Source organism: Scatophagus argus, chromosome 7, assembly GCF_020382885.2.
Source record: "Scatophagus argus isolate fScaArg1 chromosome 7, fScaArg1.pri, whole genome shotgun sequence".
NCBI lineage: Eukaryota > Metazoa > Chordata > Actinopteri > Scatophagidae > Scatophagus > Scatophagus argus.
The window spans coordinates 6,579,678-6,601,588 of record NC_058499.1 but is presented as its reverse complement, the minus strand read 5'-3'; the positions used below and the strand labels follow the sequence as shown (position 1 = coordinate 6,601,588).

The 21,911-nt window shown below is 41.9% G+C and overlaps 1 protein-coding gene across 4 annotated transcripts in view; it reads left to right on the top strand.

The window, feature by feature from the left end:
- The window catches only part of LOC124062541 (transcriptional enhancer factor TEF-3-like), a 28,785-nt gene extending 7,236 nt beyond the window's left edge, over positions 1-21,549 (top strand). For 2 of the 4 annotated variants that reach the window (XM_046395375.1, XM_046395378.1), the window contains 10 exons: positions 5,889-5,953; positions 7,388-7,450; positions 8,930-9,064; positions 9,605-9,648; positions 9,934-9,995; positions 10,190-10,320; positions 11,035-11,208; positions 15,399-15,539; positions 17,215-17,367; positions 19,317-21,549. In XM_046395375.1, the coding sequence (XP_046251331.1) occupies positions 5,889-5,953; positions 7,388-7,450; positions 8,930-9,064; positions 9,605-9,648; positions 9,934-9,995; positions 10,190-10,320; positions 11,035-11,208; positions 15,399-15,539; positions 17,215-17,367; positions 19,317-19,430 (1,082 nt within the window). In that variant the 3' untranslated portion in view covers positions 19,431-21,549. Of the gene's footprint in view, positions 1-5,888; positions 5,954-7,387; positions 7,460-8,929; positions 9,065-9,604; positions 9,649-9,933; positions 9,996-10,189; positions 10,321-11,034; positions 11,209-15,398; positions 15,540-17,214; positions 17,368-19,316 lie in introns of all 4 variants that reach the window. The other 2 variants (XM_046395374.1, XM_046395377.1) reach the window with 1 other exon arrangement.
- Positions 21,550-21,911: the final 362 nt, after the last annotated feature.

Below are 21,911 nucleotides of genomic sequence, written 5' to 3'. Positions count from 1 at the left end.
CTCCATCTCAGTCACTCTGTTTCTGTCTGTACTTCTCTGTATCTCACAGTGTAAATAAGAGGACACGGTGAGAGTGGCAGAGAGGAGTCACCGTCACTTTATCTAGCATCTCAGATAAGCAAGGTGGAAGTTAGAATGATCCAAACGGGTCAGACATCTGTTGATACGTCTGTGCGATTAACTTACATTGAGCCTCACTCAAACCATCTCCTGCATAAATCTCTGTAATTGCGGAGACACTTGTGCCAGCTTGTGTTAATATAACATGACATCTGTTAACTTTACTTCCCCGTCAGATATATTACACTCTGAGCAAACTCCAGATTTGGTCGGGACAACAACTCACCAATTGAGGTAATAATAATAATAATAACAATAATAGAGTTACTTTACGTATTGCACAGCCAACCTTCTGTGCGCCTACTACAAGCATTCAACTCCGTCTCCGTTTTACCTACTTTATATTTTGTACCAAGCAGATCAGTTTTTCCTGCATTATTTGTGTGTCTGTGAGTCTCCATGATTTCAAAAATACTTTGTGGATAATAACTTGATACATCTGAAAAGAATACCAGATGTATTAAAGGGGGAAAGTGAGTTTTCTTATTTGTCACATGAAAACATTAGTTTGTGTTAGCTTGAGGCCCACCGACCTCTTTGACTTTAAACTACTGCTTGTGTCCTGCTGTCATGTCACATACACTCTCATGATGAGTTTAAACAATTTCCTCACTTGTTCTCCCTGTTCCACATGGCTATGTTAACAGTCACTCATTGCACTTATATGCTGTTGGAGGGCAATGAATTTCTTAATCGATCAAAACTGCAAAATTAAACCAGGTTGTTGTTGTTGGTATCGAGGCTCAGTCCTTTCAGATCTCAGCAGGCTGCATCCAGGCCCTGTCGGAGGGGAAATGACACCCAACCAAGACATTCCTGCAGCCTAAATGTGACCTTTGTTTTCCTGAGCAGACACTGTGGGGCATATGTGCTGTTTAGGGAGAACGTATGGCTGGCAGATGTGAGGATGGCAGTTTGTGTAGTTAGGCATACAGGCACAAACATACACATGCACACACACTCACCAGATTTAGTTACTCAGACTTAAATTTCATAGTTTAAACTGTGTGAACATTGTGGCTCACAGCCACACATGTACAAGGAGCAACGTTGTTCTTCAGAGATGGCCTTATCGTTCAAGGTGCTAATTGAGTTTTTGTTTGATAATATACTTTGCGGCCTGATGATAAACTCTTCCAGTGGACAACCCTATCACAGGAAGTAATTAGATCATGTTCATGAGCATGTTGCTGTCTACACGCAAACATGGATTGAACCCATGGGGTGATGATGGTAGAGCAGCAGATGCAGGACCTGGTCTGGATCAGTCAGTGCACGGGAATGTCAGGAATGCACTGGGCTGAGACAGAAACACTGACAAGAGCAGACCAGACCAGGCCAGTGATGAGGGCAGATTTACAACCAGCCGGGCACGTGGGTTCAGTTTGGAAAGGACTCTGTAGGCTGCCTTCACTAACCCTGTCCACCTCTACCTGACCTCTGCCAGCAGGCCTGAGGGCGAGGAGATGTGAGCCGGAAGGAAAACTGGTGAAATGGCGTTTCTAAGGCCTTTTGGGCTTACTATAGCTCCAGTAGTCAGATCATTTTTCATTATACAAATGAAAAGTTGTTTTTATATGCATTGTATTTTATATGGGTGTTCTTAAGACTTGAACATGTAAACGTGCACAGGTGTTATTCCGATGTTGGCACGACTCTTATTGTTACAGATTTCGGATCATGCCTCCTCCACCTCTCAACAGGAAGCTGAATAAACCAGTGAATCCAAGCAAGGCGGCATATGTGACCTATAAGATGTCCCTCTTATGTTTATCTTTTCACGTGTACAATCATGGAATTACTTGGGTATAACCTATGATGAATGTTAACTAGCTTTAGTTAAATATTTTGATGAGACTGAGATTTCTCCACCGGTTTAACGTTATTGCAAGTTAACTACTCGTGGTGTAAAAGTTTTACGATATACATTTCTTTGACCTTTCTAGGCTCGGAGAACATTTTAGTGCCCCACAATGCAAAGTAGGTCTATGAGAAAAGGGCAAATTATATACCATGGTCTGCGTCAGATCAAGGACAGTTCTATTGCTGGCTGAAGCCAACTCTAAATATTGTGTAATCTGAAGCAGAGACTGGAAACTTAGCTGATATCTAACAGCAGCAGAAATAATCTCCATGAACTCACAAATGATGTTTCCTCAGTTGCGTGACCCAACGATATCCCCTGAACTCTGGGACGCTCTTGACTTTCCTGCTGCTGTGGTCGGTCACTTTTTGTTCCCTTAAGAACTATTTTTCTAGAATCAGACCCCCCCCCCCAGAGATGTCTGAGACTGCAGGCAGTGTGATAAACAACATGAAACTGTGGACCAGTGGGTGATGGTATAATGTTCCTACTGACTCTCCTGGCAAGGGTTTTCTAAGCTACTCCTGTTGGATTTCATGATCTCATCGCAGTGTGACTGAGTCCCCTCTCTGATCTCATGGGTGTGTTGGAGGGTATTTTTGATGGGGCCCTTCCCCAAGGACTCACAGTAGGAGTGGCAGGGCATCTGATACAAGAACATGAAGCCCAGTAATGACGCTTGCAAGACACACGTGGCTAATTTTGAATGGGATGCCACCATATTGATAAAGCAGTTGTTTTGTTATTGGTCAAATACCTTTTCAAACATTAGTCCTGAGATGGAAAACTGTTTAATGTCAGAGACGTGTTGGTATATTCACAGGAGAACTTCTCATCTCAGTGTCTCTCATGCTTGTATTTGAATTACTGTGGTTTTCAGGTTTAACAAGTTTGACAACAGCTAGCGCCCAGGAAGGACTTACAAGTCCATAGCAGAGTTTCAAAAGTGTCTTCCTACCAAAGTGAAAAGATGGTCTGTTTTTCTGAATTCATCAGTGGAGACATGCTCACATGCCTGTGTCTGCTGCTTTGTAAATCCCTGTTGGATTGGATGCACAGTGTACATCTTACTGTACACTGACTGAAGTTTCCAGACGATAAATTGCTGAGAACTGGAAGAACTTGCTGCTGTAATGTGAGGAACTTGATACATGTAACTTAATGTTCATTTGAGGTCGAGTACTGTGAGGACTTTGACAAAGCTCTCTGTTCATCTTTTCAAGAGTTTGATTGCAAGGAAATGTGGAGCACTATCTTAATCCCTGGGGAATTAAAGAAATATGCATTTAGGGGCTCAAACAATCGACTGGCGGGTGCACCTCCCTATAAACACTAAACGGTTGAGGAGTTACAGCTCTGAAAGAAAATAAGATTGAGATGGACTGCAACTCGGGCTGAAGTGTGTGTATGTGTGTGTGTGTGGGTGTGTGTGGGTGTGTGTGTATTAACTGGAGTAGACAGCTTTTGAGAGAAGGGTTTAGTCCACAAAAGCCTCACACAAAGGTAGTTCTACAGCTGGTGTGTGTGTGTGTGTGAGTGTGTGCTTGTCTGTCTGTTTCAGGGGCCTGAAAGAGCTCAGATCGACTACTTTTTCCTCTTTTGCCCAAATCAACACTGATTCATTCACAGATTATGTCACTCTGTTGTGTAATGTGAACATTTTTAAAAGTTTATGTTGCTTAACCAGGATAAACTGCTCTGTATCAATGTTGCCTTCCACAGTCCTGCACACATGCATGCCGAGTGCCCCAAAACAGTGTTTATAGCCTTTTCTTTTCTTTTTTCTTGGTTATAAATTCAACAGTCATACTGATCAGCTTCAGAACTCACAGAAATCACATGCGTTTTCATTGGGACATCCATCTCCAGTTATCTTGAAAAGGTTGTGCACTGCAGTTACAGTACAGGTAGACATGTGGCTGATAGGTTACCAGTTTGTTTATACCCAGCAAGGAAAATTAAAGCTGTTTCTGTTGGCAACTTGGCAACAAAGCACAAATGCTATCAAAAAACATTCAGAGAAAATTCTTCTCCGAACAGACTACAGGGACAAGGATGGCCACGTTCACTTGAGCGCCGGGAAGAAACTCTGTTTTGCATTCCACACAAAATCTGATCACTTTTATTGGCTGACGAAATTTCTGTTGGAGGTTCAGCCAGGTTTTAGTTTTCTTCTTTTCACTGTTAGGGGTCACTGAGCGTCACTATGCAAGGGAAAATGTGACGTGTGGTTTGTACCAGGTTGTGTGTCGTGACTGATCGTGTGCTAATTCACACGGAGACGTGGTGCCAAGGGAAAAATGGCCGTGTTTAAGAGGTGGTGCAAACTCTAGCAAACATCTGTGTGTGATCTCCTGAGTGTACGAATCATGTGTGTAACTGATCTTGTGTGTGTCATTCTGTACCTTCTCTTCTCTAACTAATGATTATTTTTATTTTTATTTATTTTCAATCTGCTTCTGAGATCCATTGGACCACAAGAGACGTAAAAAGTGGTCATTACAGTTTCCCTTACCACAGTAAATTGATTGTTTTGTGCAGCCAACAGTCTAAAACTTAAAGATACTTTGATAATGGTATTAATGCAAATAGTCACATTTGGGAAGCTGCAACGAGTGTGTCTGGTTATTATTGAAATTGTTTCTGATGTGTCACTGAACTAATGGAACTCGTGTCACTAACTGTTTCATCACTGTCTGCAAAATAATTATGTGTGCTAATTGTGTAATAGCTACTAGCTTTTCTACAGCCCATGATACCTCACATGGACTTGTGTGGCAGTAATACAGAAGCCATATTGTTTCATTTACAGTGAAACCTCACTGCAAGAATTGCGCTTCAAAAAATGTTCCCATACATGTCTTTTTGAGTGTTTTTACAGTCTTAGCCATTAAACTAGAGGTTTACTTTTGGAGAAGATGGAGAAATATATGACCATTGCACTCCACTGTAACTGGAGACTGTGGATGTGAGCAGAGGGGGGAACAAGCCCAAGATTTACGGGCGTGTATAAAAGCATATTCTATAAACATTGACACACACACCAGCTGCCCGGCTGCCTCATCAGACTGGGCCTCTCCTTTGGTCACTGGCCTGTGCCGTGTCTGTCCTGAGTCCGGTCTGAGGATCGCATGGCTGCAGCCTCCACCTGCTCTGCCAATGTGACCCGTCTGTCAGCAGTGGCAGTGCACAGACACACACTGGCTTTCGAGATTTAAGCTCAGTGTGTGCTCAGAGGGGCCATACTGAGACTGATGTAAGTTCTCCCACAGATGTATACACTTAGAGATATACTTACATTTGCAGTCTTCAGTGTTGATAGACTTGACGGTCTCGACTCTTGCTTTGGACGTGCGTGTCTGCACGCTCGTCTATATGCGCATGCATGCAGACTCTTCCAAATATGCGTGCACACTGACATGAATACAAACGCATTCTAAGTGGTTACTCTTGTTCATTATAAAGTGACTTCAGTGACTGCAGCACATAAGTACTTTTTGAAGTATATGCACAGAAACACGGTGTATATACATTTCCTCATTCCTCCCTCTCATGCTTTCTGGTTTTGGCATAGCTATCTCTGGTGAATATTTTAATTCCTCCACACCTAGAACATGCTCCTCATCAACACCACCCTTTCAGTTCAAGAGCACAAGATTTATACTCTGTTATTTTGTTAATCTGATTATGGCTGAATGTGGGTGTTGTATCACCTTGTATAATATCTTCAGACTTATTGGATTGTTTTTTTTAAGGGAGGTCCTAGGATATAGCAGATAATTTAAAATTATGTTGAGTTTGAATTTAGTTGAAATGTGGCTGAAAGCTCCGGCCCTGTTCCGGTATGTGGAAATGAGCACTAATTTTTGTCTAAACTAAAATGATGTTTTCTGGTCGCTTACAGGACGAAACGAGTTGATTGCACGGTACATCAAACTTCGCACAGGGAAGACGCGGACCAGGAAGCAGGTAAGTTCTCTGCAAATGCCATTTGAAGCAGTTCCTATTTTTGGAGTCCTATAGAAAGTCCTCTCCTGCTGAGTGATGCCCCATCATCCTGGGTACACCCCCACACCCCTCACATCCCATTTGACTCCCCCCAACATGGAGGGCTGGAGATGATGATTGATTTAGGGCCAGGGCCCAATGCACAGATGCTATAAGATCATGTGTCGGTGTTGTTTCTTCACCACCTCGTGGATCTGATGCTTGTTAGACGGGGAAAGAAGCTGGGTAATATGGTGATCTGGGTGAAGGCTTGAGGCAGGATGGTCAGGGGATTTGGAACTCTATCCTCACTATGGTATCTGATATGGAAGGACTGATATATGGGCAGTGATGGATGTGGAGAGAAAGGGTCCCTGCTAAGTCATCTGGCAGAGTCAATGTGGGAATGAAAAGAGATGAGTGGAGATGAAGGGGGCCAGTGAGGTATCAGAGATAGATGGTGGGACAGGTTGTAAGGGGTAGAGGGACACCTGCTGGTCCAACACAAGTAAGCTAGTTGACGTCTTTGTTGTGGTTATTGGTGGTGCTGCTCACATTGTCTGCAGGACCTTCCTGAACCTAACAGAAACCAAACTGTTAATTAATAATTTGTTTCTTGACATATAGCAGGCTATAGATTTGTATTGTGTTAACAAAGTTGTTTCACATGGTTTTTCACCCTGCAACATTAGAAGGGAAACATGGAAAACGTGTAGCTTTTGGCAGTTCATCCATAATGCAAGAAGACATACTCTTCTCTTTTTTGGCTTTGGTGGCAGTGAGCCATGGACAGAGTTTTGTTTTTATGTGCATCACTTTTGAGATATCCACCTCTGAGAATTCTGCCTCCGTCCCAATATGATGGACTTGAATGGAATTTTTGTGGAATCTTCTGATGAAGATTAAGATTATCCAAACTGAATTTTAACTTAACTTAACTTTAATTTCATTTCATTTAAACCACAACGTTGACAGACAAACAGATTCGCTTATTATTTTTATGATGAAGAGATGCTTGAAGAATAAAATGAAGGTTGCTCATACATACTGACCCATACTCGACATCTGTCTGTGGTTAATTCCCTTTGAGCTCCACTCTCTTAACCTGCTTGTCTTGTACGTAGTCACTGGGGTCCTGGCTAGAGTACACCACGGTCAGGCTGCTGCACTAATATATTCACACTCACACCTTCAGCCAGTTTAGACTCTCAAATTCACTTGCATATTTTTGGACTGTGAAGTACCTGGAGGAATCCATGTGAACACACAGGGTTCAAGGGCTTAAGTCCCTAAGATCTATCTGAACCCAGGATGTTTTCACTTTAACTGCCTGCTGTAGTTAACCCATTTTAGCTGGAAACATATAAATAAATGCATTGCTCAACTCTGCTGTCTCCTCTGCGTTCTGCCTTTCAGGTATCTAGTCACATCCAGGTTCTTGCCCGACGGAAGGCCAGGGAGATCCAGGTGAAGCTGAAGGTACGCTACGTGAGTCAACTGCTTTTTGTTATTTACATTTGCTCAATGTTTTGGAAGATTTAAGTATTGGTTTTGTTTCATGCACTTCATTGGGGAAAAAAATAGATTTAATCAAACCAGTAACTGAAAATATTAATGTGTCTGAAACCTGCTGCAGATTTTATTAAACAACTTTACTCTTTCCTCAACACCAGGAAAAAGTAGTCTTAGCTAAGTTAAGGGTGATTCATGTTTAATCTAAGGTTGACTCATAGTGGGTTTTAAGATTGTAACCAGACCAAGGTGTCTGCATTATTATGACTTTAATCAGATTGCACAGCAGCAGATGGAAAGAAGATGAAAACATTATTACCCTGTATTATTCTCTCTTTTAATGGAGTTTCAGGTTGTATTAAAGTTATTCCAACATCCATGAATGCCATGTTTTCACATTCCATTTACCCAAAGGCAAAAACTATTGGCTATTTTAATTGCACACTCTAAGTGATGCTAATTTTATACCGGATGCTGACACATTTCGATGAAATGTGAACATATTTTCCACAACCCCGAGGCTTAGTGCGCACGATTACGAACAAGATGAACCAAACGCCGAATCGTCAGGAAACAAATTAATCCCTGCATTATTCCTTCCTGGTATTGCATTTGATTAAGTACCTCAAAGGTTTTCCTGTGCGGTACGCTGAGAGCTTACACATCCCTGTCCCCCCAGTACTTCGTCAGTTTACATTTCTCATCCACATGGACCCACATACTCGCAGCCGCAGCCGGCAACAGGACTCTCCCTCACTTTGGACGGCAGCCATGAGGGTTCAGTTGGCAGGCCCGGCATCGGTCACAGGGTTGGCCCCTGTGACAGGCCTTTTTAAATGCGTCTTTGGTGTAACTGAGATCCCTACCACATGTACCCCCCATATTTCAGCTATGCCCTTGTGTTTGCCAGTTCTGGGAAGAAGAATGCACCCTGTGGCCTTGCCCATTAGGGCTGGGCGGCAAGTGCTTGAAGTCCACTGTGGTTTGGAAACTGCTGAAGGAGTGGATTCAAAAACAAGTGATGTATCAATTTACAGTGCAGCACAGGAAGTACAAGTTTGAAGCTATCTGGCTATTTTAAACTTATTTTAATTGCATTAGCATTTAGTTATTTCAGTAAAATTATTGGAATATTAATATATCACCCTGTTGCCTGCCTTGTCTTCCAGTATGACCTCCAACAGAAGCTAGTTGTCATCACTGGCTTGCCCCTGCCAAAGCAATAAACTTAACTCTTGACCCAAAGGCCCTTGACTGTAATATCACCTTCTCTTCAGCTCTCTGCCTGGCATGGATTCACCGATGATGCAAGCTGGTCTCAGCCCTTCATTTCCCCTTTTAGGGCTCTGCTTATGTTACCAGTGAAGTGGGGTGCCGACTTAAATGGAGTGCTCTCCCTCCCTAGCTGTCTGTTGTCTCACTCCCCCTCTCTTTGCCTGTCCACAGGATCAGGCTGCCAAAGACAAGGCCCTGCAGAGTATGGCCACCATGTCCTCAGCACAGATCATCTCACCCACGGCGTTCCAGAACAAGATGGCTCTCCAGGGCCTGTCGAGGCCGGCTTACCCCACTACTGGTGGGGTGAGTCCCTGACTAGTGTCCCCCACATTGCTTTATCCAGAATAAACTGAAAGGCTAAGTCGTTGCTGCATTTATTAAAAGGATTACCTACTTTCATGACAAAGTCTTTGGTTTAAGGTTTGCTACTTCCTGCCAGTTAGCAGTATTTGTCCTCATGCTGTGTACTGATACATGTCCATTCTTTTCCTGGATGTTAATTAGTTTTATCTTGCGACTGCTGTTCCTTTTTGTAAATTAAATTTGAATTCAAGATATTTGAGACCTCAACAGTTGGTCACATTTTTGATTCATAAACCTGTTGTTTGGCCACAAAAGTTTTGGCTTAAGTTACTTCAGAGTTAAAGTTCTCTTCGAGAAAGAACAAGTTTCTTCTTTTTGGTAGGATGCAAGCGTGACTTTCATTTTTTTTTTACATAAGTAACACTTCAGCTCTTCTGTTTTGAAATAAGCCCGAACACAACACAACCAATTGATGAGAGTTAGTCTCAAGGTGTATTTTTTTGTGATAGAGTTTGCACTCTTTTCTTTTTTTCCCCACAGTTTTGGCACGGGGCTCTTCCAGGACAGCCAGGAGGCCATGAAGAGTGAGTGGTTATTCTTTCTGCCCTGTAGTGCTACAGTATCCGTCAGTAATGTCTCATATGATTAGCTTAATAACCATCGGATAACTTTCAGTCAGAGACCGAATCTCAGAACAAATTCATACATATCAGTGCAATTATAAGCTTCAGCTGTCTGACATTCAGCAAGCCACTCTGCCCCCAGCGCATTTAGAGGTCAGACGGCCCAATTAGTATGTGAGATGGGGTCGTGAGGTTGAGACGGTGCATAACATGCCTCTCCCCGTCCTGTCTGTCTCATCTCTCCAGCATTAAGCCCTTCTCCCAGCAGAGTTACGCCATGCAAGCGTCCGGCCCGACCCCCATAACAGGTGGGTGCTCTTTCTCCTCTGCTGTGTTGACAGAAGGCTGTCATGCTGTCAAAATGATGTGACAAACTGGCTCGTGATGAAGAGCTTGCAAAAAGCTAAGAGAAATAGTTGCAAATCACGGGTCAATGTCAAAGGTTTTGAATTTGTTGTGCCCAAACCACACATTTACTCACTCACTGCCCTATTGTCTGCAGGTTATGAAAGCACAGCAGGGCTGTCGATGTCTCCCGGTGCCCCCCCTTGGCAGGGTAGAAGTATTGCCAGCTCCAAACTGCGAATGCTGGAGTTCTCCGCCTTCCTGGAGCAACCTCAGGACCCAGAGACTGTGAGTAGACAAAACAGGAGATAATCTAAATGTTTTCTTTTTCTTTTTACACAAAGTTTTATTTTATATGTATTTTTACATATAAAACGTCACCAGTCCACACCAGTGTTTTGTTCTCTTTTTCTCTGTTTTCTTTTCTCAAATCTGCTTTGTCATCTGATAAAAAGATCTCATACAACACAAGGCATTCATGCCTGCTTTGGTGACAAAACTCCAACTGGACAAAAAACAAAAAGGTTTTTTTGTATTGAAAATTAGCTGATTCAAAATGGAATCATCTTATATACATAGAACAAGCTGCACCAAACTATGAAATAGAATAGTGCCAGCATCATGAAAATAGCTATGCTGCCATGTCTTGGAAAATACTGAATATTGTACTACTGGAATATAAATACTGGATATTTAATAGTTTTTTGGTTTTGGTTTAGGTGTGTTAAGGGTATGACAGAATAATCTATATTAACACACAAGGAATATACACACGGGCACCTCACATGATCGTGAATGGTGTGATTAGGTGGAAAAGGGTGGGACCCCTGAGACAGGTGATGGGATACTACAATAAGTATGATTCAATGGAACAGCAGGCTCGATGTGACAGATGTCCTGGGCCGCCTGATGGTGCTCTTGGCATTAATGGAAACTCAGCAAACTGGACACTTGTCATTTTTGGCTCTGTTCACCTCCTGATATGCACTTTTGTCTCTGCAGTTCAACAAGCACCTGTTTGTGCACATTGGCCAGTCCAACCCGAGCTACAGCGACGCCTATCTGGAGTCGGTGGACATCAGGCAGATCTATGACAAGTTCCCAGAGAAGAAAGGAGGCCTGAAGGAGCTGTTTGACAAAGGGCCGCACAACGCTTTCTTTCTCGTCAAGTTCTGGGTAAAACAATTTTGGAATTTTTGGAAGTCTCCTTAGAGAAATCCAGATCAGATCATTCCACTTCCATTCAGTTTTCACTTTTAGCTCCATCCCATTCCTGTAAGTTCATTTTCATTCTTTTCTATTCATTTCATCTGACAAGCTCATTTCGATCAAAACCCATTTTTATGATTGCAAAGCGCTGTCTGATACTGTGTGTGGTATGTTTTGTATCATCAGAGCTTATAATCCTCCCCAAGTCGTGGAAGTAAGGTGAGAGTACAGTGAATACTGTTGTTAATGTTTTGTAGCACCTGTTGGCTGTTAATGGCCTAGCAGTGTTCACTGTGTAGGAATAGCTTAGGCATTGGAGTTAAAGGACCTTAATTGTGATTTAGAGCTAGAATGAATGGAAAGTCTTTGCTCCCATGACCTGATTGGTGGTTGATATGCCACCAAAGAAAGCATTGCTGCTCAGTATGCATCAGGGATGGGTGTATTTATGTGTGTGTGTGTGTGTGTGAGAGAGAGAGAGAGAGAGACAACAGCCTTGAAGAGAGTGGCAGGCATGATCTTTCACTCGGGAAATGTGAGCCCAGGCACCTGTCTCTGTGCTATGAGATGGAGTCTCGCCCTCCTCTTCCCCCGTATATTTATTTATAGATAAGCCCCCCCAAAAAACATACACGCACTCACAAACACAACATCCCCAACTCACCATGACACACTGAAGGCAGATGAGGGAGTAAAGCATGGTGTCAAAGTCAACTCAAGATGCAGACTGAGAAATGAAGGGAAATGTGTAAATGTTGACAACAGTGGGAAAATGCAAAATAAAAAAGGGGTGTCAAAAAGAGGCTGGAAGAGAGAGAGGCACATAGAAATAGCACAAGGCTGAAATTTAATGTGTCCATTTTTCATCTCAGTTGATCTGGCCACCTTGCTATTCCTACACATTTTGTAGTGACCTTTTTATTGTGACCAGCCTAAGGCACATCTGTGCAACAATCGTGTAGTTTAATCAGCATCTTCATATGAAACACTTGTCAGGTGGATGGATTATCTTGGCAAAGGATAAGTGATCACTCGTCTTTTGTGTGCCTAAAAATTTTGTAATTCAACTTATGAAAAATGTGAACAGAGACAAAAGTATTGTGCTTATATTTTTGCTGCCCTTCTGCAGTTTAGTAATTAGCCCTCAAAATTCTTCTCAGTCATACTAAATGTATCCAAAGCACAGGACTTAAACACATCCAGTTGGAAGAATTGGATGAACAGGCATCGTGGTGACAACAATACTGTTTGTGCAATATACGTGGCACAATTTAAGTGAAGTTTGAGCTGCACCTGTAGGCCTGTAGGCCTGTAGGTAGGGGGGTGGGGTTGCCTTTGTGTGTGCGCTCTACCATGTGAGCTACCGGGACGCCCCATAAACTCCTCATATTTTGCAGTATAAAGGATATAATACAGTACTGACTCAGAGTCACGAGAGTGCCTTGGGAGATTGTCCGAGTCAAGGCACGTCTGTCACCTCTCCAATACCTGGGGACTGGCAGTGCTGCTTCAGTAGCATCTGAGTCATTCGTGTACCAAACAGCACACACATCCAGCCCACGGATCCTTAAACTACTGTTGCTTTGTGCAAGTCCCGGTGACTGGATTCTGATGGTGCAGACCCGCAATGCTGCCTCAGGGAAGAATGTCAGACCATCGTCTTTATCACTGTGAAAGATAATGTTGGAAGATGTTTGGAACACCCTACCAGCCGAGTTCCTTCAAAATATGTGTGCAAGTGTGCCTAGAAGAACTGATGCTGTTTTGAAGGCAAAGAATGGTCAAACCTAATATTGATTTGATTTTAGATTTCTCTTCTGTTCATTCATTGCATGTTGTTAACTGATGAAAATAAACTATTAACAGTTCCATTTTTAAGCATTTGTAGTTTACAGCATTTTTTCACACCTGCTGAGAACTTTTGCACAGTACTGTATATATATATATATATATAAAATATATATTTATATGTGTGTGTGTAATAGTAAATAGTGGTTCAGAGTGCCAAAGACTGTAAATGTCAAGTTCAAAGTGCCACCTTGCAGTCTCATGCCACCCACCAGATGGCTTTGTATGTATGACATTACCCTTCTCTCATGTTTAACTGCCACATTATTTATTGTGAATAGATAAAAGACATCAGTGAGCAACACCATTTTGGAAGTTGTCTTCTCCAGTCCTTGGAAAAAGCAGCTGGTCGAGCTGTGGCATTTGATTCAGGGGTAAGGGGAAGGAGGGGATGAGCAGTCCTGTCATATATCATAAAGAAAAAGAGAGCATTAAAGAGCAAGAGATAGAAATAGGGACACTGACAGTGTGAACAAGAGATATGGGATGGCAGGAGAAATAGTGGCTGGCATGTAACCAACAAGTCCTTCATCAGTGAAATATTACTCTCTTGATTCATGTCAGAGTCTGGTGGAGTCAACAGTTATAACATGTGCAACCTCCCGCCAGAGGAAAACAAGCTCATAACACTGTCCCCTCTCAGTCCGTTCATCTTATTGTATCCTAAGGGGGTCCTACAATTCTCAAGGCATCCATGACAAAACGCAGAAATTCTACAAAACAGCTGGGCATTTCAACACCCATAGCGGAGAAAAAGCAGCAAGGATGCTCTTGGCAATGAAAATAAGCTAAATGAAATCCTCAACACATCTGAAAATATGATAACTTAATTTACGCCATAGTAAAAGATGGGAAGAGCCTGTTTGATCGTGCCGCAGTGACGCAGCCGTGCGGTAGGTCGTGACTTGGGGGGTGTGCTGAGGCGCAGGTTGGCATGGTGATGGTGACAGGCGGCTGGCCCGCCTCCAAAGCTATGGCATTCTAGATTGAATTTCCAGCACACACCCCTGCCGGCCGCTGGCTGCCCTGCTCCTCCCGCCTTCCTCCTCGCCCCTTAGCGCCGGTGGCCCTGTCCTAACGGATTGTCTCACGCCTTTGAAGTGCCGAGGGAATCCGATTTGAGCTGGCTCTGCTAAATTGTTACACAGCCAGCCTGCCCACTGTGATCTAATCAGCCAATTGCACGCTGATGATTGTAATTGGATGAATTCCCTCGCAGGCTGTTAGGGAAGCAGGGAATGGCGGTTCGGGAAGGGTCACTAGGCCTCAGGGATGAAGACAAATAGAGGAATTACATGAGCCAGGGATGAAGACGAAAAGGGTGATGAAGAGATGAGAGGAGGCTGAGCGGTGTCTCAATGGCCCATTAGGAGACAAGAACCCGACAGGGGAAAAGGTAAAACAGCTCAGCTGTCTGACAGAGGAGATGGTACCTCAGTGTGATTCAAAATCAGATTATACTTGCCTCAGTTCAAACTCAGACTAGTCGGAGGATCAGAAAGAGGTGAATCTGCATCGTCATGATGGTGAAGAAACTTTGGGCTGCCTCTGAACATTGAGGTCATATTTTTGACGTGGGAAGTCAAATACACAAAAGTTGAATGAGTTTCAGATGTCGACAGATGACTGACAAAATAGATGCTGCCTTGTTTCTTTTTCTTTTCATCTGCAATTTTTTCTTAAATTTTGATATAAGTATCATGTTTAGAAAATAAACAAAAAAATGTTTAAAATGTCAACAAATGTCAACTTGTGATCACGTGACCTGTCAGACTATTGTTCACATTGACTCATGAACATGATAAAGACACCAGTACCTGAATGCACCACAAAGATCAAACTCTTCCTCTGTGTTATTGAACAAAACGCACACACCACACAGATACACAGCGTCTTGGGAATCTTGGGGCTGGATTTGAAGCGTTACGTTGGGTTAACAAGGATCTGGACACTGGATGCCCCTTGGCTTTACAGAGAATCACTCACAAGCTTTGTTGAGCCATAACACTCGGTGATGTCTTTGTCAGACTGACACACATTTTCCTTGAGCTCCTTATCAGTGAGCAGAAAAGCAGAACCTGATATATTGTTACAGATCACGCAGCTCATACTGTATATCCTCGAGATTTCAGATGCTCAGTGTGGACCAGGGTTTTATGTAGTGCACACATGTCTTAAGTTAAAGAAATGGCAGCTTGGCAGCATAAACCACCAGTCTGCACTCACTGTTCCTTTCTGGTCGGACTGACGGGTGTATGTTGATGTTGGCTGATCCTGACTGATGTTTTATCTGTTTTTCCCTCCTCTAGGCGGACCTTAGTGTAAACCTGCAGGATGACAGCAGCTTCTTCTATGGTGTTTCCAGTCAGTACGAGAGCTCTGAGAACATGATTATCACCTCATCCACAAAAGTCTGCTCGTTTGGCAAGCAGGTGGTGGAGAAAGTGGAGGTAAAACACTAACTCTGAGGGTTATGAAATATTTTTTTATTTGTGAAATTAATGTGTCAGACACTTATCTTGCAGTTATGAAACATTACTAATTTTCCAGGAATTTATTTTAACATTCAAGTTGAACAATTTCTTAGCATTTCTAACTAAAAAGAAAGCAAATCTTGATCATTTTTTAAAGCAAAAGCTGCACTGCCCTCTGGGTTGAAAGTGGCTTGAACTTCTGACAACATCTAGCTGTGCTGGATGTGGTCGGCCCCTGACTTCCAGTGAAGAGAAATCTTAATGCTTCAGCATACCAAGACATTTTGGACAATGCTATGCTTCCAACTTTGTGGCAGCAGTTTGTTGAAAGCCCTTTTCTATTCCAGCGTGACTGTGCCCCAGTGAACAAAGCAAAGCTCCATAAAGACATGGTTGGATGAGTTTGGTGTGGAAAAACCTGACTGGCCCACACAGAACCCCAATTTCGACCCCATTCAACACCTTTAGGATGAACTTCATACATTCATTCATTAAAGTCCCTGTTGGTCTAATGGTCATGTGTCCCAATACTTTTGTCTATACAATGTTTGTGCTTCACTCAGACACTTAAAAACAATGTGGAGTCGCATCAGAGGTTAAGAGGTCCGTGAAGAGAATTTCCCACAATGAGACATACCAAATGGCATGCGTATTAAAGTCCTCCTCTGGCTGAGGTCACTGACTTGCTGCTGACTCCCTGCACACATGAGCAATACAGAAATGATTTACTGATGCAGCTCTGTGGGACTTATTCAGTCAAATTCAGAAAAATGCTACACTTTATATGATTGTGCAAGGAAAAGGGTATTTATTTGGCTTTACATGACGTGCACTTCCTACTGAGGTCACTCACTAAATCGCCTCAGGTCACTATAAAAAATAAAAAAATCACCATATTGTTATTTGCAGTATTTTTTTAAAAAATGTTTCACTTCTATGACAGCATGTAACTGTAATAGTTTCTTTAAAATATTTTTAATTTCAAAGCTAAAGCTGTAGCAGGCAGTGCTCTTGATACAATAGTGCTTTTTTGGTGTCAGGTTTGTGTCGCCGATTGCTGTATAAATGGGTGACATTTCGACATTAAGAGGTCATGACCACATCAATAAACACTATTATCACCCAAGAGGAGTGAATAACTGCTACTGGTGGAGATGTATTCCAGTCAGTTACAACTGATCTATGGTCAGGAAACTGACGTGATTCACACATCTCCCCAGCATGACTACGTATTATACTTCCCGTTAACTAAACACAATAGTGGCTCTTCCCCATCCGCTGCTGATGGATTGTACAATATAAACACGTACACACACATCCTTAGGTAGAGCCGTCTGCCCCAGCAGGCCCCATGATGATATTTAATGGCTTCATCATTTGATTACGGTTGTCACAAGAAATATGTTTATTGTCATATCTGGCATGCCATGCTGTATAAAGTATATTGTATTACACATATTACAGCTTATCACATAGATGTTCATATCCAATGTATTTAATTGAGTTTCAGTGGGATATGTATGCCTATTTTTTTACAGTTTATTTCACATGTTGTCCTTTTTAATGCGTTTTAAATTCTCCTTACACAGGATATATGTTCTTTTATATTGAATTGCATGCTTTTATTGTGTATTTTATCCGTTTCCCCTAGACGGAGTATGCACGTTTTGAGAACGGGCGCTACGTGTTCAGAATCCACCGTTCACCGTTATGTGAATACATGATCAACTTCATCCACAAGCTTAAACACCTGCCGGAGAAGTACATGATGAACAGCGTACTGGAGAACTTCACTATCTTACAGGTACCCACAGGGAATCAGAGATATATGACACATTTGTGTGTAGAGGCTGGGGATTTCCTTGTGCTTGCATGTTACTCTGGAGGTATTCTGTGACATTTTAAAGGAATATTTCAATAGTTTTGCTGAGACTTGGTTAAGAAGATAGAGGCCACACTTACACCTAAGCTAAGTATGAAGCTACAGCCACGTCTGTTAGCATAAAAACTAAAAATGGGGGGGAGCAGCTGACCTACCACCTGATTCATTTAAAAAAAAAATTAACAACAATACCATTCATTCAACATTCTCCCCATTCACATCAGCCTCTGATGAGTCATTGTAGAAGTATGTAGAATTTTCTGACAGTTCTGACCTGTTGTAAAGAACCACAGAAATGTCAACAAACTGTTAGCCAAATGGCAGCAAAAGGCATGGCCATCACCAGCAGGAACACCAAATAAAGTCTAATATTAACTCAAACAGAATCAATCAGTTGACCTCATTGAAAAGGAGCCTTACACTGTTTATCAGTTGTTCACAAACCTCTACAAATATATAACAAACAAAGACGATAATTTGTGATGTTTATCTGGTGTGAGGACAAGCTTAGTAATGCAGTAACCATCTTGGAATGATGTGTGAAAACTCCCAAGTTGGAATAACAGGAGGTATTCTTGTTCTTCACTGATTCATTTATTTTTCTTCTTCTTCTTTTTTTTTTTTTTTTGAATTATGTGGATCAAGACTAGCTGTTTTCGGTCTTTAAGCTAAACCTGCTGCTACACAATGTGATATGATATGATACAATATGAAAAAAGTGTTATCAGTCTTCTCATGTAACTCTTGCTAAGAAAGCACATAGACATACTGTATACAACATATTTATTTCCCAAAATGTAAAACTGTTGCTATGAGAGCTATTTTATGAATCTTAATGATACACACTCGTTAATGTCAATACTTGAGCTCTGCTGCCATAGCTCAGAAAATGTAGCATGTGGTGAAGCTATAAAGAGACACAAACAGCCTCTTCTAACTTAAAATGAATTTGGATATGAGTCCTTGTCTGCAGCACATTTCAAGCATTGAACTACACGCAAGTCATTGTTCATCATTCCTGTAGAGTTCCATTCATACCATTCAGAAAACACACAGGACCACATGGATGCTCAGTGTGTGCACTGATATTCTCTTTCACTTTCCAAGAGCTTTTTACAGGCGTCCCACTGTCACGAGTGCTGCCAAACAGGAAAATGGTTTGGTTGCTCAATGAATTGGTTGTGCTGCCATGTTATGTTCCCTATGAGTAACTGTGACAGACTGTTAACAGCTGGCAGCAGTTTTTCACCGCATTTAAACACTGAAACTTTTTTTTGTTTTGTTTTTATGGAGAGTTAAAACATTTTGCCCCGTTCACTATAAGCCGGGCTTTTCTGAATGAGCTGGTGTGCTCCTCAGAGAGCGAAGTGAATAGAGTGGAGTGTATCACCATAGTAACAAAGTGGTCCTCAGCGCCAGGGTTCAAAGACATCGATGTCCCTTCCATTGGCGGCTGCATTCCTACTTGCCAAGGAACAATGACCATATTGAGCCCACACTGACGACATGGCAGCATGTCATTAGGTTTCTCAATGGGCTGATTTAGCTCATATTAACCATGAACAACTCATTAACAAATGTGCGCACACTCACACACACGCTTAAACATACGCATAGACATACAAACAACAGACGTGTGCACTCACAGATTTCACGTTGCAAGGCTGAGCGCAATGGATCAATAAGCCTCGTGTAACAGGTGCTGTGTTCAGTGCGACACATTTGATCATTTTGAATCGTAAAGGAATGAAAAATTCTCTACAAAGTAAGAAAAAAAGAAGGTGAAATTATTCTACACGTGTAAGCACGGTTGTGAAGGCTTTCATCCTCCACAACGTAACCGAACACAACCTTTCTGTGTTTGTCCGCAGGTGGTGACTAACAGGGACACACTGGAGACCCTCCTGTGCGTAGCCTACGTCTTTGAGGTGTCCACCAGTGAGCACGGTGCACAGCATCATATTTACAGGCTAGTTAAAGACTGACGCGCTCACACAGTTGGAACTTACCTGCTCTAGACCCATTGTAGCACCTCAGTGAGCAACAACATCAAACGATGGACTACTTCTTCCGTAAGCTTAAAGCCAGTCAGGAGCCCAGAGAAGCACGTTTTGTTAGCATGTCCAGGAAAACTACTGCTGAGGAAGAGTTGGATTTTGGGATTGTGGAAGCTGAAACAGGCTTTGTGTGGAAAAGTGGCAAAGAAAAAAAAAAAGAAATAAAAAGAAGAGGACCATGATACACTGTGGTCTTTATACCAAAGGAGCCAAACCTAGCCAACAAGACCTGCATGAGAAAGTTGTCATTGGTGGTGTTTTTCATCTCATTTTACTAGTGCTTGTTTTTAATTTAGATTCTTTTACATGTGCATGTGCAGGGGATGTTTGCCACAAAGCAGTTTGGCTGCCTCAGGGTGCCACCTAGTGACTTAAATATGAATAATAATGGGGAGAAAAATAAAAGTAGATGGAGAATCCCTCCTTTGCACATCCATTAAATATCACTGTTTCTGGTGCCAATCTTTTGTGTTATTTGAGCATTTGAGTAATTATGAACAGAGCCACGTCATCATGTCTAATTGGCTAAAATGATTGAAAAGCGCTATTGTATTCACTTTGTTTGATGTTTAATGTTAAATGTTTCTTGTATTGTCTTACTGTTTTTGATTGAAAATGATCTGACTACAACAAAAGGCACACAATAACACTGCTAACTTGAACCAGATTTAAGATCTGTAAGCCGATTACAGAGTTTGTCTGTAACTGTAACTTGCCCTGAAGTGTCAGATGAAAATACAAGTGTTTCTTACTTAACTCCGCTGTTGCTGAGCTTGTTGCATTCTGTGCAGAATGGTGCCATTGGCTGCTTGCAGCTGCAAAACATTAAAACTAGTTTTGGTTGGTGGTGATGCAGCTCCAGGAAGATATCAGAAAACGTGAATTTCTCTGATACAAAGTTTTTCAGACTATACAAAATATAGTGGAAAATGTCTCTTGCAAGTTTGCTTTCTCTTTGAGAAGCTGAGTTGGCATTGTTGTCCTAAACTGGCACTATGATTGACATCCATCTGTGCATATCATTTTAATAAGTCATAGTACAAAAGTACGTTGATAACTTTAATGCAAAAGTATTAAAGTAAGTATAGTACATCAGTGTGTAGCCTAGTATGGTGTTGGGTCTCAGCGATTGTTTAATGGAAGTGACTATTACCCTCTGGTGGCGGTGAGACATCATTACACTTTTCCTATCCACATCACTTTCAGCAAATTGACTTGAGTGCTCTCAAACAATGTATTTTTGCATGAAGTTCCCACTGCTGTGGAAAGAAAAAAAAAATCCAACTCAAGCACAGGCCTGATACTTTACTGACAAGTCTGATTATCTGCTTCTCTAAGTCACTATAACATCAGTCTGGTAGGATCAGTATTGTATACAGTAAAGATTTATGGACATATTGTATATCTTTTTGGTAATGAAAAGAGAGAATATCAGCTTTGAAGAGGTTAACACATGAAATCTGGCTCTGCCTTTTTTGTCAGATAAGTCTGGTTAAAAACAATGGCATCCTCTCTATTAGATCGGTCCTACTGATTTCAAACCATTTTTACAGAATAGTTTCCCACTAAATTGCAGCTTCCATAAGCTCTTTTCCCAAAAATGCACTTTCAGCTCCCAATTGTAAACTGAGAGTGTGGCACTGTGATGGAGAGCCGTCACAAAAGATGAGAAAAACAGCCTAACAGGTGCAGCAAATCCAAAACCAGGGGGCAAACGGCTTATTATGATAATCCCATCTGAAAGAATTTAGGCAGATTGCTACAGTTACGGCAATCCGCTCTCAGATGTCTGACCTTGCTGAAAACAGACACAAAGAGAACAGAGGTTACTGGAATTTTCAGCCTAGTTCCTGTTAAAACGAGAGCAAGATTTACTTTCCAGTGAGTGCTATGAAGTGAAGTAATAAACGCACTGTGGGCATTCATCTAAACCCTGTCAACAGGAGAATTCAAAGGTTTGAATATTGATGCGTGCAGTCTAATTAGATTTTAGCGAGATTTAGTTTCTAAAAAAAAAACAAAATCTGAAAAAAATAACCACCTTATCCCAAACATACTCAGGGATGGAAAAAATAACAGGAAAACCAATCGAATGACACCACAAACAGCTTTTAAAAACCTCACAGAGATGACCCAAATACATGTCACTGGATGTAAATGTTTTGCAGGGGCAGACATTGAGGGGGCACCGGGGCACAGCAAGTCAAGCCTTTAGTTACAAGTACAGGTTAAGAATTAGTGTTTTATTGAGTGACTCAGATTTGAAGTTAGAACTACTCCACCACCTCTGTGATAACTATTAACTATTTAACCATTTTACAGGCCTATGGAGGCCATTTTCTAGCTTATCGGACACCACAGAGGGCACTTCATCATGTTTTTATCTACCACAGAGCCCACTGGTGGTGT